General features: G+C 48.7%; 1 protein-coding gene across 1 annotated transcript in view; it reads left to right on the top strand.

Annotated features, from left to right (window-relative positions):
* Positions 1-16,450: 16,450 nt before the first annotated feature.
* The window catches only part of CALB2 (calbindin 2), a 61,298-nt gene continuing 58,000 nt past the window's right edge, over positions 16,451-19,748 (top strand). The window contains exon 1 of the mRNA XM_077831170.1: positions 16,451-16,541. Coding sequence (XP_077687296.1) covers positions 16,451-16,541 — 91 coding nt within the window. The remainder of the gene's footprint in view (positions 16,542-19,748) is intronic.

Here is a 19,748-nt window from a genome sequence, read left to right as displayed (position 1 = left end):
TGTGTTTTTATAAACCCCAAATTGCCTTCATCAGGCCAGCTCCACTGTCCCACAGATTCTGATCCTGGGATGAGGAGGAATTCACACATGCTGGTTGCCTTCCCGAACCTTACAGAACAAGTGCACCACCACAACGAAGCGAATTAGTAGCACATTATTACAAGCGAATAATGTGCTTATCCCAAACGCATGATGCTATATGCTTTACACCACACCGTTCTCCCTCAGATATGGAGACAGCTGTATTTGTACCTGCACACAAATGCAAGCACATGCAGTTCTGGAATAGGTTTAGATCTAGCTGGTTTTCCTCTCCCTGTCATGTTGCATTATACGCTGGGCAGTGCGGTTCCTCACTATCCATTGGATACCTGGCAGTGCCCAGCAACTCTGCATCTGTTTCCATGGAAACCAGCCTGAGCCCTCAGAAGTGAGCTGTAGCATTCTAGGCCTTGCAACCAGAAGGTGAGCATCTTCGCTGCCTCAAACATCAGACAGGCCTGAACTTTTTAACATGTCAAAATCAGCTTTAAAAGAGCCAGGAGAAGAAACAAATGGTGGAGGATGGGAAGGAGGAATGAGGCTCAGTTTCTGCTGAGTGAAAAGACCAACCCCAGGTACCTGAACAGAAGTCCTGCCAATTAGTAAACCCAGATGAATTCAGGAGCAATGGCCTGCAGCTCTCTCTCTCTCTCCTGTTCTGCCAAACTGCAGCTCAGTTGAGAGGTCTCCCTCCTGGTGTTTCGCTGTCAGGGAGGGGGAATAAAGGCCCGCTAATAAAACAGGCCTTGGTGCTGTCTTTGGAATCAACCGCATTGACTGTGGCTAATCAGTGGACGTGGCACCCTGTGTGGTGACTGCACAGAGATGAGCACCTGCACTAATTACACCATCCTGCAGTAGGTTTAAGACACTGGTAGTTTTGACCATCTGTGCTTAAATTCACTCTCTCACTCCCTGAGCGATTACTCAGGTATAGCTGAGAACAAACTCTGGCCCAGGTTTGCTATTTTGTAGTTCGATTTTTTATTAAAAATATTGCATTGTGCAAGTAAATTCCTTGAGCCGAATCCTTCAGATCCTTATTCAGTTTGCACACAGGCAAAACTCTCCCTGCCCTCAGAAGGCATCTTGCCCAAGTAAGCAGGGAGTAGACACTGAGGGAGGATCTCAGGATTTGGTCCTAAGTTTGCTACCCATCCTTGGTGTTTTAGAGCAACTCCATGTTTACTCACTGGGCCCCTGGTGTGTCTGAGCTGAGAGCTGATGGCAGATACGATGACTGCTCAGCTGTTGTGTTGGAGTGAGACTGGGGGACCTAGGAGCCCTGGCATCCCAAGCACCAGAGTAGGGACTGAGGTGACTGGTTCCCAGAAGCAGGGTACTAATGGCCTGATCAGAGACTAAAGTCATGCAAGTACAACTTCATTGAAACCACTGGAGCTGCACCCACTTACAGGAGTGGGAAGTTTAGCCCCAGATCTTTGGGCCATTTCGTTTGGCCTCAGACAGTGGCTGACATTGGATGTTCTGGAGAATGGTGACCCTTCCCTTCCTTGCTACTGCTGTATAAAAGGGCAACATGATACCATGACCGGTGAGAGACTATGACCCTCCCACCCCACAGCAATTTCTGACTTAGCTAGCTGGGCTGTCAGTAAATCTTGCTCTTTGTTCCCAGCAAGAGCTCAGAGCAATCAGAGTCTCAGCCCCTGGAGAAGTAGAGTAATCCCTCATTTTCAAATGGGGAAACTGAGGTCCAAAGAGGCCCAAAGTCACACAGTCAGTGGTACAAGCGGTGTTAGAATCCGGGTCTCCTTCCTTGTAGTCTTGGGCTATAGCCTCAACCCCATTCTCCCCCTCTTATCTAATCCTTTCATGGAAACTCTCTGTCTCAGTTATTTCCCTGAGGTAATGAATATAACAGGCTCAATTAAAAGCTGTTTCCTCTGACTAGCAGCAGGGAGGAGGCCAAGAAGGAGGGCAGGATCCACAGTGGTTCCTATCCATGCAGTAAGGTACTTGGTACCTGGCCTGAGAGGAGGACCTGGTTCACTAAGACACTGTCCTTACCCAGCCCTTCAAAGCACGGAGTCAGAAAGGTGATGGCCATGGAAGGTGATTTGAGATGAGAGAGCCACCACTAGAGAGGGGCAGAACACCACGCTGAGTGGGCACATACACATTATCACTGTTATTTACTTGTCTCACGGCAGAGCTTAGCAGCCCTAGTCCCAGTCCAGGACCCCATTGTGCTAGGCTTTGTACAGACACAGAACACAAAGTGGGTCCTTGACCCAGTGAGCTTCCCATGTAAACAGAGAGGCCAAAGATCCCAAAGGCTGATTTTAGAAAAGATGACAAGTGGTTGGTCTAATTTTTTCAGCCCAGTTCCACCTCCCCCTGCGCCCCTCGAGCACTAACCTCCCCGTCCTCATCATCCCAGCCGCAAGATTCACTGCAGCAGAGTAACGGCAATAAGACCGTTGATCCCACAGAGTGTGCTGACCCAACCAGCCAACCTGGATCTATATCCTCCTCCCTCTTGGTTTCAGTTCCCCTTCAGGAGGTCTCTGTTTCCATGAATGACCCACTTGTCTTGTGCTAGAGATAAGATCTGGAAACTCTCTGCCAACTAATGTGCAGCAATAACCTCTTTTTAAAGCAGTTCGGAGACTGTAGAGCTGCTCTCCTTGCAGTGAGCCACGAAAACCAGGGCAAAGGGTCTGGCACCCAGCAGCTGAAATGGCCCCAGGGCTGATGGTGACTGGCATCAAGCGGCTTTGTAAATCAGCCACATGATGGGGTTGGTACTTAGAGGATCAATGTTCACATGCTCTGACCTCTCTTTGGCCAATACTGTGCTGCATGCATGTGAGCTGGGGAGGCTGCTATTGAGGTCAGCTCAGAGAGAGTGATGAGTTTCCACTCCTGGATTACGGAAGCATTCTCTCCTGGAGGATGAAGACACACAGGGAAAAGAAGCCGGCTCAGGTTCCCAGATAAGGGCAGATGGCAGGAACAAGAAAAGAGAAACCCCAGAGAGGGGAAAATGAAGCCTTCCCCACACACTTAAATGGGCACAGCGGAGATCCTCCATGCAGCAGGACTCCACAAGGGCAGGCCCAAGTCAGTGCTAAGTAGATACCCTCCAAAGATAAAGGGTCTGATTCTCATTACTCTAAGACCCCTTTATACCTTTGTGCACCCACGTTAAGGCCCTTTTGCACAGCAGAGCCGGGGAGAGAGTCCTTACCATAGATGAGACTCAGGCCCAGCTACTGTGACAGGTATTTTTACTTCATGGTGTTACAGAGTCACAGGTCTGATGCTCTGGAACTGCTCTGTGTGAAGCCAGCCAGGACTCTGGTGTAGCGTGACTCCCCTCAGGGCACATTGTCCAGGGCACAAAACCCCCTTGGCTATGGCCTTCCTGGATCTGACGGTGACCTCAGAGCATTCAGCACCCCTGTTCTCATTGTGCACATCCGCAGCACCCCAACTTTGCAGTCAGCCATGAACATAGCATAACATGGTTTGCTAGTACAGAAATCAGGAACTTTCAGCAAAGTCCACCTGGGGGGCCCCTGAACACCCCCCATCCAAATCCCAAACTGGAGCCTGACTGGACCCAACCACCTGGTCTCCAACAAGTCCATTGCTCCTCCTCCAGTCTTTGTCTGGCTTCCCTGGCAAAGTGTCACCTGGTCACATCTCTCCCTCCTGGTTCTCAGGTTATGATGGGCACCGTCTATTCCTAATGTGCAGGGAGCTGGACAGCCTCCCCTGCCCCTGAGGGCCTCAGCAAATGTCACACACCCATATTCCCACCACCTAGGCTTTGGTGCAATACAGAGGGAATCTAAGCACACACAATATTCATGGAAAACAGTAAAACTCACATACAACATAACAAGGGGGGAACCCCTCTTTGTCACATATGGTTATTTGAGAAGGTGGAAGTCACAGACCAGAGCCAGGCAGTAGTGCACACTGATAAGCATTGTGCTAAAGCACTCCAGTCCTCAACTGCAGCCAATCTGATGGGAATCAGAATCCAACACTTGTGTCTTCACTAAACTAAGGACTCTTCCATTGTGTAACACTGCACCCAGGGGAGGGAAAGGTGCCCAAGAGCTGCAGGGATCACACCTGGGATCTCTGAATCTTAAAACATGAGCTACTGCTGCCTGATCTAAGAGACCCAGCACTACTTGCTAAGGCTGTAGTAAGCTCATCAACCACTCTATGTGGCCCAGCTATCCCTGAGATGAGTGTGGTATAAGAACCTGTACAAAATACAATAGAATAGACAGCGCACCATGCTGGAGGCGTGTGGGGTGGGTTATAATTGCTCCTCACAGTGATGAGAGCTAGTAGAAACAACATATCACTTCTGTGCTGCTTTCTGTGGCAAGGATGGGCGCTCCATGGGGAACAGAGCATTATGGGACATGTGCTGCAGCACCAAACACAGCCTAACAGAAACAAGTTAGTTAGCCCCCCGTCTACTTCTACTCCTATTGTACACACTTCCCTCCCCGCCTTATGGACACACCTCACCCAATGGTATTAGGAAAGCCTGTGTCACCCGCCTTGGCACTATCCCAGAGCAAGGCTCATTTGTTATGAGAATTGATGAAGGACTGTAGCAGCAGTACCCGGGGGAACCAGAGCTCACACAGCATACACTGCTGGGAATGTACATTTGTAGCTGTGGCAAATGTATTTTTTATTAATAGCATGTGTGCCTCAGTTTACCTGCTTAAGATTATTTCGTCTGACGACATGGAATCAAATCAAAGGATGCTGATAGGGAGAGCCAAGCAGAAAATGAAACAATGACTAAGAGAGATAACTAAAAGGAAAATACCAACGGGACTTAAAGGAACAACGAAGGCACTATTAATTGGGAAATGCCCATCTTCCTGGCTGCAGTCAGGCTTGCAGGTTTATTCTTCATTGGTCTGAGCCCAGGATCAAAAAGCCCGGCTAGAGAGGAAGGACAGGGTGAGTGGGCAGTAGCTGCTCAGGCAACACACAGCAAGAGGCAGAGAACTCTGCTAAGATTGTCTATCTCTCCTAACCCAGGACTAGGGGTATCTGGGTTAAGCGGAGCTTGCCAAAACCTGCAGAGAATAACATTTAGGTGAGACCAGATGCATACAGACTTCTGTTGTGTTAACTCACTTCTCTGAATGCTACATACCTGTGGGTGTAGAAATAATACTTGGTTTTCAAGGAGGTGTTTTGAGTTACTTTAATCAGCCACCGATCACAGGCTCCCAGAGTAAGTTCCTGCAAGCGACAAATACAGCTGAGCCTGCCAGTTTATCTCAGGTAGTAAACTGGGGACCTGAAGCCCAGAGACTCTGGTGGGTCTCTGGGGCTCCACCCAGAGAGGGGAGAAGCAGGGCTGGCTTTAGGAAAACGGAGCCCTGGGCGAACGAGGGAAGGGAAGGGATGAGGCAGCTCACAGTACAGTGACCGCTCCCCCGACGACTGAGGAGCAATGGGGGCAGGAAGTGGGGTTGAGGGGCAGAGCTTCCTGCAGCTGGGGGAAGTTCCAGGGGGTGGGTCTGACCCAGCTGTGGACCGGTGCAGGGGAAGAGGAACTGCTGTCTCTCCCCATCCTGGCTGGGACTAACAGCAGGAGGCCGGCACATGGTAGGAGTTTCTCCCTAACTCCAGACACAGAGCTTGGTGATTAAAGGGGTCTTGGGCTGGGTGTATGGAGGGGGCAGGAGAGTGCCCATGATGCCCTCCTGACCATGGTGCCCCCTGACCAGTTGCTCATGTCACCCACATGTAAGGTTGGCCCTGGGCAAAGGTAGTGAAACCTGTCATCTGTGGGGTGCAATTGGAGAGATTGTAAAAGGGTCTAAAGCACAGCCTGCCCTTTAATCATGACAATAGGGAAAGCAGTTGCCTGTGAACTTTAAAATTGATGTAAAACTAGCATAACAGGGTGAAAAGATCCCATCTTGAGTAAGGGCGTGTGTAACTCACTGGCCAGTGCAGTATGTGCCCTCTTCTGTACACAAAACCACCACCCATCCAGGCTGGTTGCAGGGCAGCAGTCTGCTGTCTCCTACTTGCTGTGCATGTGCCCTGTGGTGCTGTTTGGCCAAACAGAACCACAGAGCAAATGGTCAGGACAACCCATGCTGCTCTGGGCTAGGGCTCATGAAATATAGAATCATAGAATCATAGAAGATCAGGTTGGAAGGGACCTCAGGAGGTCATCTAATCCAACCCCCTGCTCAAAGTAGGACCAATCCCCAACTAAATCATCCCAGCCAGGGCTTTGTCAAGCCTTAAAAACCTCTAAGGATGAAGATTCCACCACTTCCCTAGGTGACTCATTCCTGTGCTTCCCCACCCTCCTAATGAAATAGTGTTTCCTAATATCCAGCCTGAGCTGTCCTGATTTTGTTTTTCCCTAAACTGAATTAATTTCTCACTATATCTTTGCCTTTTATTCTCCTCCCCAACCTAAACTTTCAATACAAATATTGTAACAGAGGGGCTAGTCTGAGTGCGTTAATCACTGTCTTCTAAGGACAGAAGTAGCGCTGCTCAGCTGTGGCTTACAGACCCTATAGCGCCAACCGAAGTTCTCCTTTGGTTCAACCAATCACTGCTTGTGCTTTTCGGAGGAAGGAAAAGGAGATCTAGCCCCATCCTTGCCAAAATCCAAAATGCCATTGCATGTGGCATGAAGTCCTAGACATCTTACGATAATAAATTCTCTACAGATAACTTAGCATCTGTTTGCCAGTGATTAGTTTTCTGTTCTCTGCCTGTATGAACTTTTCTATATTCCTTTAATTTTTTATTTACCACTTACTTTGGACAAACCTCCTCTTTGGATCTGGGTTACTGTATCCATGGCAACATTTCTTCCCCAAGGCACGTTCTGTTAGAGCAAGTGACAAACCTCAGGTTTCACCTGTTTGTTTGGGTCTGGAAATATTCCTATAATTCTGAAGCTGACAGGAAGTAAAAAAAAAATCCACCAATAATCTGACTTGATGTTAATTGGATCTGGGTGAGGGGAAAAAAGATCTCACGCATAATTTGCTGCTGAGCCAACTTCTGTATATAGTCTTTACATTGTTTTCCTTGCATGAGAATGTCTTCCGAAGAAGATCTCAAAGATTTAGTCCCAGATCCTCAAAAGTATTTAGGCAACTAACTTCCATTGGCTCTGGCCTTTAGAGGTCTGCTCTTTCCTCTCATTCATACCAATTTAGCTGCACTGATTTCATAGAATCTATTTCTCATTTACACTGGTGGGAGAGGAGAATCAGACTCTAGGACTTTATTAGGATTTAATCCTAATTGAAGAAAAGTAAACATTGCTAAATGCAAAGACACCCACGGGAAATTTCGGAAGGGAGAGCAAGGAGAGGACATTTTCAAGATAGCAGAGAGTCGTATATTTTTGGAGCTGCTTGAATAAAGACTCCACTGTACTCTTAGGCTGCTTGCTTACATCATTCGAACTACAACTCCATAGGCCCTGCAAGCTGTTCTATGCAAACAGACCTCTGAGTCTGTGTGGAGTCTTCAACGAGACTCGAGGCTCGTTTTGAGTGCAGGGGTCTAGCTGCAGGAAGTAGCTCCCTGCTTCTGCAAACAGTTACATGCATGGTTAAATTTACTCACGTGAGTAGCCCCATTGACTTCAATGAAACTATTCATATGCTTACAGTCAAATGCATGCCTAAGTGTTTACAGGATCAGGGCCTTAGTTTGGAGAGAGAAATAATGAGGCAGTACACAGGTATTTAAAAGGATGAGTGATACAAAAGCCAGTTGAGAGCTTGTCCCCTAAAGAAAAATAACCTAATATAACCCAGTGAGAATGGCTGTTAATCCTGCTCCTAGGCAGAAACTATTTATCCCTGTGATCAGGAAGAAATTCCTGTCATGGGCTAATACTGCACAAATAGCTGCAGTAGGAGGGTTTTAGACAGTCCCCTGGAGCCTCAATGCTGCCTGTCCTAAGACACAGGACAATGGACTGGAAGAACCATGGGTCAGTTCTGACAGGGCCACTCCTATGTTTTTAGCCTTTGTGGCAATGCTGTCCAGTCCAGGAATTTCCGTTACTGGGCTTCTGGGAAGTTGCTGAAACTGGTTGAGTTTCCAAGCAGCAGACCTGAAAACAGAGATTCCCAACCACCTCTGTGCTTTATAATCACTGCAGCAGAGTTAAGCTCCATTACTGTAGGGCAGGGATTGGCTGAAATACCTGCCAGTCAAGGGAAAGACGCTCCTGCCTACTTAGATGGGAGCAGTTTATCTTAAAGACACTTGGGTGCAGAGTTGCCAAGGGAAGGATCACCTGATCAGGGTGCGCTGAAATCCAGGTTTTCCATTGGAATCAGTATTCCAGCCATCTGGTGGTTCTCGCGAGGCAGCTGCCGTCAGGTGGGCAGGAGAACTGTAAGAGCTGCTGAAGGAAATGGTGAGGACTTCACAGCAGGGTAGCAGCAACATCAGCCTGAGCTGCCATGTGAAAGGGTTAGCAACCAGCCCAGCCAAACAGCTCTGCTCAGACTCACCCCCGTCCTGGGCGACGGCTGTGTGCCCTGCGCGTGCACATACCCTGTCTCCCCTCTGTGCCTTGCTGTTACATTGCTCAGGGGTGCCGGGGAAATGATTATAGTGGGGGTGCTGAGAGCCACAGAACCGAACTGGAACCCCCGTATACAATGGACCCCACATCAAGCCTGGGGGCGGGGGGTGGCAGCATGCCGAGCACCCCTAGTTCCAGCACCGATGCTGTTGCTCAGAGCTCTCTTGATGGAATGCCTCCCCAGTTCCTGAAAAATGGGCCGGTGGCCTCTCTCGCCTGTGCCATTCTATGGCTAGCTGAGACACGTGTTAACCTAGCCTTTCCGAAAGGGAACAGATGCACCCCCGTGGGAGGAGAGTAGAGAGGCCACTCTCTGGGTTTATTTACATCTCATTGTCAATGAAAGAATCCGGCGAAAGGTGGCTGCCATGCTGCTCAGGGGGGCTGGAACAGTTTGTATTGGGGGGGTGCTGAGAGCCATTGAGCCTGGATATAATGGAAACCACCCCAGGAGGCTGCTGCGCTGCAGATGCTAGCCCCCCCCTCCCCCGCCCCCCACGAGTCACAGGGTCTTGCACCTGTCCCCGGCGTTCTCCCATGAGGGTGGGGAAGGTGAGTCCCGTGGCGCTGTGCACCAGTCTCAGAGGCCCCCTCTGCCCTCTCCTGACAAGGACATGGAATGTGGGGGGCACATTTCTGTGCTTTTGCCCCCCCGGGATATTTCCTTCCACCTCCCACAGAAGTGGAATGTGGGGGCCTCATTGTGACGGGCTGGATCACAGAAACCCCCTGGGGGTTGCCAACTGATGTGCCAAGACTCCTTCTGCTCCTGCTTTCCTGCCCTGTTAGCTCGGGACTTCAGTGCCCTGCTTAGTTCGAGCCAGACCCGCTAGCCGGCTGCAAACCCAGACCCAGGTCTGAACCACGTCCCCTAACAGCTGTAGGCTTAATTGAAAGCAACTTAGGAAGTGTTCCTGTCCTTGACACTCAGATGCCCAACTCCCAGTTGGGTCCAAACCCTAAATAAATCCATTTTACCCTGTATAAAGCTTATACAAGGTAAACTCATGAATTGTTCACCCTCTATAACACTGATAGAGATATGCACAGCTGTTCCCCCCCCCCCGGTATTAATACATACTCTGGGCAATTAATAAGTAAAAAGTGATTTTATTAAATACAGAAAGTAGGATTTCAGTGGTTCCAAGTAGTAACAGACAGAACAAAGTGAATTACCAAGCAAAATATTTAATTGGGGATTGGTCCTGCTTTGAGCAGGGGGTTGGACTAGATGACCTCCTGAGGTCCCTTCCAACCCTGATATTCTATGATTCTATGATTCTATGAAATAAAATATGCAAGTCTAAGTCTAGTACAGTAAGAAAACTGAATACAGATAAAATATCACCCTCAGATGTTTCAGTATACTTTTATCACAGACTGGACGCCTTCCTAGTCTGGGCACAATCCTTTCCCCTAGTACAGCCCTTGTTCCAGCTCAGGTGGTAGCGAGGGGATTTCTCATGATGGCCGCTCCTTTTGTTCTGTTCCACCCACTTATATATCTTTTGCATAAGGCAGGAATCCTTTGTCCTTCTGGGTTCCCACCCTCCTTCTCAATGGAAAAACACCAGGTTAAAAATGGATTCCAGTTCAGGTGACATGATCACATGTCCTGTGAGACCCCAAGCCTTCATTCCTCCCAGCCTGACCCACAGAAAGGCCTGTCTGCAAACAGAGCCATCCACAGTCAGTTGCCCTGGTTGATGGGAGCTGTTAGGATATAGATATTCAGGCCTGTCTGCAAAGGCCTATACTTTAAGAATTTAGGTATACGTTTATCATTTAGCTAGTTATAGAGGTATAAAAGAAAGAAAGAATCAAAATCACTGTCTGCCGGTGTAAGGGCCTTTTCTCATTGTGACAGTCTGAGGCCCTGTGCTTAGGCTAAGGCCTCTGGCTAAGTAGCAGAGGCAGCCATAAGCTGGGAAGCGACCAGTCACCTCCTCACATTCCAAACTAGTCACATTGAAAGAAGGTGCTATTGGGCTGTTAGGATACAATCCTGTCCTGATAATGCCTATCGCCTCCAGAGAAAGGGAAGAGCCAAGAAGATGTAAAAGGAAACTTAGTTTGATAGCATCCTGTCTGGCAAGAACTCACTTATCAATAGCTGGGATGTGAAATCCGCATTTCTGTGTTGTTCTATCAATGTAGTCCCCATCTCCCTATTGTTTGTCTGTATAATCTCTGTCTGGTTCTGTGATTGTTCCTGTCTGCTGTATAATTAATTTTGTTGGGTGTAAACCAATTAAGGTGGTGGGACATAATTGGTTAAATAATCACCTTAAAATATGTTAGGATGGTTAGTTAAATTTCAGTAAAATGATTGGTTAAGGTATAGCTAAGCAGAACTCAAGTTTTACTTGCCAATTGTGCCCACATATCTATTCAGGGGACACCATCACAGGGCCTAATAACATCAGCCACACTATCAGAGGCTCGTTCACCTGCACATCCACCAATGTGATATGTGCCATCATGTGCCAGTAATGCCCCTCTGCCATGTACATTGGTCAAACTGGACAGTCTCTACGTAAAAGAATAAATGGACACAAATCAGATGTCAAGAATTATAACATTCATAAACCAGTCGGAGAACACTTCAATCTCTCTGTTCACGCAATCACAGACATGAAGGTCGCTATCTTAAAACAAAAAAACTTCAAATCCAGACTCCAGCGAGAAACTGCTGAATTGGAATTCATTTGCAAATTGGATACTATTAATTTAGGCTTAAATAGAGACTGGGAGTGGCTAAGTCATTATACAAGGTAGCCTATTTCCTCTTGTTTTTTCCTACCCCCCCCCCAGATGTTCTGGTTTAACTTGGATTTAAACTTGGAGAGTGGTCAGTTTGGATGAGCTATTACCAGCAGGAGAGTGAGTTTGTGTGTGTATGGGGGTGGGTTTTTGGAGGGGGGTGAGGGAGTGAGAGAACCTGGATTTGTGCAGGAAATGGCCCAACTTGATTATCATGCACATTGTGTAAAGAGTTGTCACTTTGGATGGGCTATCACCAGCAGGAGAGTGAATTTGTGTGGGGGGGTGGAGGGTGAGAAAACCTGGATTTGTGCTGGAAATGGCCTGACCTGATGATCACTTTAGATAAGCTATTACCAGCAGGACAGTGGGGTGGGAGGAGGTATTGTTTCATATTCTCTGTGTATATATAAAGTCTGCTGCAGTTTCCACGGTATGCATCCGATGAAGTGAGCTGTAGCTCACGAAAGCTCATGCTCAAATAAATTGGTTAGTCTCTAAGGTGCCACAAGTACTTCTTTTCTTTTTTCAAGTTTTACTATACAGTCTGCAGTCAATCAGGAAGGAAGGGCGGGAATGGGAACGGGGAATGGGGGTGGGGAAATTGGAATAATGTTTTGCTAAAGGGGGGAATGGGAACAGGGACACAGGCAAGGTTCTGTGGTGTTAGAGCTGGGAAGGGGGACACCAAGGAAGGAAATTGGAATCATTGCTTACTAGAAGTTCACCCCAATAAACATAGAATTGTTTGCACCTTTGGACTTCGGGTATTGTTGCTCTCTGTTCATGCGAGAAGGACCAGGGAAGTGAGCGGGTGAAGGAATAAGCCCCTAACAGGAGCCATCAAGATTCCAAACCACCGTTAATGGCCCAAATTTTGCAGAGTTATATTTCATATTTCCAGTTTCAGATACAAGAGTGATACATTTATACAAATAGGATGACCACACTCAGTAGATTATAAGCTTTGTAATGATACCTTACAAGAGATCTTTTGCATGAAGCATATTTTAGTTACATTATATTCACACTCATCAGCATACTTTCATAAAAGCATACATAGTGCAACGTCACACACATTACTATTCCTTAGTCCCTCCAGAGCCTTGGGAATGAATATCTGAAAGCCAATCATCTCCCTGCGCCTGGCCAGCATCACCTCCACGGCTTGTGTTTGGGAGCTCTCCTTGGTGAATCCCTCCATCTGGCTATGAGCTTGCCTTGAGCCCCATGAGACATATCCTGGGCTGCACCTATCAAGAGGCACAGCTCAGAAGGGGTCTTTAGCCCTTCTTTGTGCCATTGGGCTTCTGAGCTGGTGCAGGGCCAAAGTCCCCCTTCCCTTTTGTCTCGCTGCTTTTTCCCACCCTTAGAACCACCTTCTGACCTGCTTGGCTTCCTCACTTGCTCCCCACACTTCCCTCAGAGAAGAGCACCCATACACTGAAACCAAACCCAAACGATCCAAGTAAAGAAACCAAGCTCCCCCCCTTCCTCCCCCCACAAAGCCATGGCACTGCCGAGTCTGTGCCCAACACCATCGCCTCCTTCTCACCACAGGCATCCAGTCCCTGGGTCAGGCCCTGTCTCCCACTTGGCGCAGAACTTGCCTCCATGCACAGTCCCACTGAGGTGCCAGGACTGGTGCCTTGGATTGAGATCCCTTGGGCCTGAGGATAGCTCCATGCCAGCCAGACCCTGGCCTATGGCTGCAGAGAGATTAGTAAGCTTAGGGGTAGGGGGTACATCACCCTCAGCCACCATTGGACTGGCCCCTTAGCATAGATCAGAGGAGCCAGAAGGTGCTGTAACTGTGCTGGCTGCCAATGGCCTCCTAGGGCTGTCCCAGGGACCACCCAGGCCGTCCCAAAATGCATCCCCTGCACCAAGGGCTTGGAGGGGTGGATTAGAGCTACCATGCGAGCATTCCCTCTGCTGGCGGGTTAAGGGGGGTTCAGGCAGTGGTGTACAGCAGCCGCAGTCTAGATCAACTTTGGCTGGTGCTGGGTTACAAATCACTTTAGTACTGAATGCAGGGGGGTGACATGCTGCTATCAATGTTGTCTTTATTGTATGAATAAAGGGGAGCAGAACTGTGCTCAACCTGTCCCAAATGAAGGGGTCACGCTCAGCTGAAAGGAACTTACTAAGTCGGGGGCTCAAATGCTAGACCTCTGTGACAATGCAGACAGGTGCCTCAGCCAGGAGTCATGGGCTCTCTCTAAGGGTCCCTGGTTTGGTTGTTTAAAGATAGAGTTAAATAGGCTCTATTCGGAGCCTGTTGTTATGTTAAGTACTCGGTGAGAGCTGAGCTCACTTGTGGTGGGACAGTGTTTCTGCCCAGTCGGCTGAGAGCTAAAAATCACGCAAGTGGCCGTGTGTGAGCGCTCTCCTGTCCACAACATGAACTCCATGTGCAGGGCTGAAAGCGTTTACACTGCCCAACTGTTAGTGACACGGTATGTCGCTAAAAGCTGTGCCGTGCAGACAAAGCCTTAGATACTGACCTGCAGAGGTCACAGCAGAGCAGCAGGTGGCAGCTCGAGGTGACTGATGACCATCCAGCAAAAGCGGTGAGCAGGGCAGCCAAGTGGCAAAGAGCGGCGGCTGGCAGGGTGGCCAGATGGCGAGGTCTTCTTCTAGGTGTCTTTTTCCTGAGGTGGGAAGTGAACTCACCCATATGCACCTCTGAATCCAGGGTCCCCACTGACCTAGGACAGCCCCTGTGAGTGGGGTGTGGTGAGGGAGCAGAGGGGGCACAGGAAAGGAACTGTTGGTTATAGAACTCAAGAACAGGGGGCAGAAGGCTCTGCCCCACGCACTCTGGGGTGGGCGTCCTGCCCCACGCACTCGGGGGGGGGGGGGGCGGGGCGTCCTGCTCACAGTTTCATGATTATGAATCCTGCTTGTGGCATTTTCCCTAATTAATGTTGGGGGACTTCCTTCCTTTCATTAAAAGTTTCTTTGCTACACTCAGACTCTGCTTGTGAGTGGGGAAGTATGGCCTCTCAGAGATGCCCAGGGGTGGTTTGGAATTTTCCCAGGTTACTGGGTGGGGGCACGAGCCGGTTCTATGTTGTACTGTTGAAAAGGAACCCCTAGCTTTTGAACCTGGCCCTGGTTGCTGCTGGCTCCACCTGGCAGAAGGGTTACACTCTGATTACCCCAGAACTCTCTAGGGCCAAATTCAGCATCAGTGCAGTCCTGCTCTCTTACACCAGAACTGGATTCGGTCCTTTCGCCCAGAGTGCCCCCTACCCAAACTGCTTCTTTCTCACTTCCACTAGGTGCCTCCCTGCCAAATGTACAACGGGCGTATAGAACCCGCTACCGCAAGGTGCTGTAGGTGCCAAGGGTTTTGTAATTTCACAGACAGGATCAGGCATTTATAGGGACAATAACCACATCGGACTCTATATTAGATGAGACCACTGACCTGCTGGTTGACCTTGGGCAAGTCACTTCACCTCTCTGTGCCTCAGTTTCCCCACCTGTCAAATTAGGATAATGATGCTTCTCTCCTTCCTTGCTTTGAGATCCATGGCTGAAAAGTTCAGTAGAGGAGCTAGGTAGCATTATTATTTAGGACTCAGTTAATGTTGTGCATGATCAGCTGGCAGATATTTCTCTAGCAGGCCATGACAGTAACCTGGCCACCGGAAAGTTGATCATGCTTCCACCTGCCAGCCCTTCTGGTCCTACTAGGTTGGAGAGCAAGAGACCAGAGAGTCCAGGCCTCTCATCAGCGGACAGGGATATTTCCCAAGGCATGCTCAGTCTGATTAGTTACAGCAAGATGCTTCTCTGAGGGTGGGCCAGGAACGAAGCTACATCCCTCGCTCTGGCCTGCCCTGGCCTGCTCTGTGTGGATCACGTCTGTCCCAGTGCTACTGAGCACCACCTGTCTCTGGTCCGGTAGAGGAGCCCTCGGAATGTCATTTGTTATACAGAACAGCAGCTGGGGCAGTCCAAGTCTCTTTTAATTGTCGATGGCCAGTGCTTGTGTAAGGTGCTGGACTGACAGCCCCAGAGACCAGCATCCCCTCCCTAGTGAACAGGCACATCAAGGGAAGAGGCAGTAGCAACCCGCGCAATGATCCCACCAGGAGCTTGTCCCACTCTCTAGAAGGACTGCTTTGTAAGGAAGGCCACTAATAAGGCCTCTTGCAGTCACCAGCCCGTGGCTCCACGAAAATACATCTCTACCACTTCAGCCAAAACGGATTCTTTGTTGGGTGCAGCAGGGCTAGATCTTTTATTCTCTCTGAGCTGTCCACCACAGGGTATCACAGCCACGTACACGTACACTGGGGAAGGACTGGCTGGGAGAGCTGGTAGGTGGAGCTGGCCGGAGACCTCCCAGCCCAATTCACAGTGGTTATCGATCAGTCCTCAGGATAACTATTTCTCCTTACTACACAGCTGGACCAAGACAGAACAGCACTGAATTCTCTTACCCAGGTCCTGTCCCTGGGCTTGGGTGCCACAACCCAGAAGAGTCTTGAAAGTCTTTGAGCTCGGTCCAGTTTGCTCTGGACTCCATTACAAGGGGTTCCACTGGCGTGTCTCATCCCAGAGCACAGCAAGCCCGCCGGTTCCCTCTGGAGCACACAGAGCCGCTTTCAATAGGGAGGGTATCATGCTAGGGCTGGTGACCTCTGAGCAGGCTGCCATATAGATCAATGGCAGCAATTCCAGAGAGCTGGGTCTTTTTAACTAGATCGGTTGGCTGCTGCTATGCAGAAACCTCCAGATGTTAGCGAAATCCTAGAAACTCAGATCCTCCCTTCAGCTCATCACCCCTTACGCTCCACACCTCTCCCCCTCTACCCATTTCTCTCTTGCAATCGCTCCCTTTTTCTGGCTATATCTTAGGTTCTCGGAGACTGTGCGCCCTCTAATGGCTGCCAGGGCCCTGTGCACGCTCCAGAGGGTTTATATAAAGGCCGAGCGGAGAGAGGCTAGAGATATTGGTGGCGAGATCAGGGGAGCTGAAGAGAGGAGACAGAGCAGCACGGAGGGTTGCCCTGGCAGCTGACCATGGCGGTGAAGCAGCAAGCCCCTTACCTGCACTTGGCTGAGCTTACAGCATCCCAGTTCCTGGACATCTGGAAACATTACGATTCTGATGGTCAGTAAGAACCTCACCCCCAAAACTTCTTTTAAATCTCAGATACTTTTAGGAGGATTTTTTTAAAAACTCTTAAATATTTGATAAAAACCCATCCCTGTGTACTATTGATAGAGTTAGATCTGTGTGCATTTGGGCTTTGGAAATGTATATTTTTCTATTGGGACATCTGTAAAAAAACCTCCCTAAGTGCACATTTTAAGGGGCTTTTTGTTGTTATTAATTGTGAGGAAAGTTTTTCAATGGACACTGCCCCAGCTAGGAGACCCTGGCACGAGGTATCACACATAGGAGTCTCCCAGCCCACCTGCTCTGTTTGGTATGACATTGCTACCAGGACAAATTCCTGTTGTAATGTGCTGGGATTGGCTTTGCTTGCAACAAGGCTGTGCCCTTGTGGGAACTTTGCAGCTGCCTTCTAAAATATGGAGCTGGCTAGTATTTTGCTTTGTTACCCCAATAGTTCTTGCTCACTGGATTCCCCCAATCTTAACTCCAATCCCTTATGGTACTGTTCTGAGTTCTAAGTCAGGCAGCCCAGTAATCCTCCTTCTGCTGGTTTTGTTTGTTGTTCAGCAAGATCCAGATCTGATGGGGAATAAAAGTGACACTTGGACTGAAATTAAAGCCTAGGGTAACCCAGCATAATTTAGCTGAAGTTGGTGGCGTTGTACCTGTTTGCACCTGGGCTCAATTTGACCCCAGTCTTAAATCTCTATGTGAAGAGTCCAGATCTTTGGTCAGTCATATATAACTTTTGTCCTCTGTGAGGTAGCAGGGGGGATGGAATGTGGATGGCTACGTTGGTAGCAAGCTATGCTGAGCGGATGCCTGAGCAGGTAGGGGTATGCTAGGATGGGGTGAGCTGTCTGCAGGCGTGACAGCCAGCACCATCTCCTAGGTGAAGGTTTAGGGGTGCCTGTTGTGTCCTGTCAGTCACCTGTTGGCTTCAAAACCAGACGGCAAGTGAAGTTTTCGCAGCTTTGACCTACCTGAGCCCAGAGATGCCAATGCAACCTGAAAATGAAAATGGCTTTAAATCTGTCCTAATGTGAGGATGGCTTTGGTGGAGCAGAAAGAACCCCCCTGTGCATGTCCGATCCCCTTACTTCCTCTCCCGGTCCTTCTTGAAGCAGGGAGTGAGCTCGGCTGTGCAGAAGGATCTCTATATAGCTGTTATTTCAAAGGGCCCAGCTTCTCTGTCATGGACAGCTGCTATCAAGGGATAGTTAGCCAGGTAAGCCAGCCCTGAATCATAGCCACTTGCAGACCCTTGTAATCCGTCCATTTACCTGGTCCTGAAACCTTGACATCCCACCCATCCTGCACAAAAAGAATGTCCTTTGTGGGAATTGTGCCCCATACAGGGCAGGGTGGAATCTTATGTCTCCAGGACTCCAAGGGGAGAAGGCAGCGCTGATGTACAGGCTGCCTGAGTGTTTACAATAAATAAACTTCTTATTAGTTTCAAGCTCCCACCTATGGGCTAAAGGTGCTGAAATGCTTTCCTGGGACATGAAGCTGTAGCTTCCATCAGAAGGACACAGCAGCTGTGAAAGGGGAGAAAGACTCGGATGCCTGCAGAAATAAGCCAGACCACTAGCAAAAGGCAGGGAGTTCCACGCACAGCATCACTGTGATGGGTGTGCAGGTCAAGATGACTTAAACTCTCCTCGGAAAGCTCCTTGTAGAGCTTTCATCTCTAGAAGTATTTGCTAATTGGAACAGAGTGGTGGGGAGCCTGGTATTTGTGGAGGGGTTAAAACATCAGTCCTGATACATCTGGGACAGCCAATAAACACACACAGTCTGAGTAAACAGGGTGTTGACGCGTCAACTGTGCAATTTATGAGTGAATCGGTACATATGGAGTGGGCAGGAAGAGCAGAGGACTTCCCAGGAGACCAGGGGGCACTTATTGGGCATGGCTGCCAATTATTATTGTCGTGCTAGCTTATCATTAGCTATGTCCTTGCCATTGCATCACTCTTTGACAGCAATTAGAGCAGAAGGCGAGAAGCAGACGTTCACCCAAAGCAAAGCCCCAAATTGAAATACCCCTGAATCTGGACGGACTCCAGATGATCCCAGATTAGCCCATCTCTAGCAGAAACTCCGCAGTATGGTAAAGCTGGGGTGAAAAGTTGAATCTAGGGGGGAAGTACAAGGGGGCACTGGGGAATGATTGTGGAGTGGTCTTTGCTTGTAAGTCCAGGGAGCCTCCAGGCACTTGGGCATTTATAATGGGATCATAAACTGGGGACGGGAAAATACAAGAAGATTTAAAATGCTGTAGCAAGAACCAAGGTGAACAGCAAGCCTCAGGAACAAGGGAGAGAAGTCAGTGGCACCAGTGAAGTAGGAATCAAGTAAGATCCAAGGCTAGAACAAAGATTCTATGGGAATGTCCCATCCACCTTTATCTCCATCTCTTTCAGCCTGTGGCTCAAGGTTTGTTCATCCAAATCATCATTTTTTGTTTTCAGCCTTGTCTTTGAGGCCCTTCTCTTCCTTCTCCCTTCCAAGACCTGTGAAGGAAACCTCTCCTGATTATCATCTCTCCCTTCAGGGCATTGCAGAGACCAATTAAACAAAGCCACCTGCTGAAGAAACACTTGCCTCTCACTCCACAACCCAACAAGCCTCTGTAAACAAACAGCAAAAGTGATCTTGGGAAGCATTTGCAAAAGGGAGTGGCTTGGGTTCATTTGCTTTCAAAATCTGCCCACATTAGTTTCTATTTCAGTTGGAAATTATTAGATAAGTAAAGCACTTGTGATTATGTTAAATCAGACAGTCAGGAAAAATATGCTTTATGTTGAGTGCAGAGCAATTCAAAGAACCATTGCTGGCTGAGCCAAAATAACTGCAGAGCTCTTTGCCCTGGCAGAGGCACTTTACAGCTAGGGGAGAGCTAGCTGGGTTCTCGTTAACATCCAACAGAACCAACTCTAGTCTGTTCCCCGACAAACTTGTGAGCTGAGTTCTGGCTGCAGAGACTTTATTACCAGCAATGATGGAAAAGGCAGAGAACCCAGCTGGAGGTTTCCATGCTGCCGGCTATGAGAAAAATCATGGCAAATGTTGCTCCTAGTTACATTGGTGTAAATTTGGAGTAACGTCACTGAAATTAGTGGTTTGATTTGGATTTACACCACTGTCACCAAGAACAGGATTTGCCCTCCGCTGCCTTCTTTTGATTTATAA

This window comes from Eretmochelys imbricata, chromosome 12, assembly GCF_965152235.1.
Source record: "Eretmochelys imbricata isolate rEreImb1 chromosome 12, rEreImb1.hap1, whole genome shotgun sequence".
Lineage (NCBI taxonomy): Eukaryota > Metazoa > Chordata > Testudines > Cheloniidae > Eretmochelys > Eretmochelys imbricata.
Note: the sequence above shows the minus strand (reverse complement) of the source record. Positions and strands in the feature narration are given on the sequence as shown.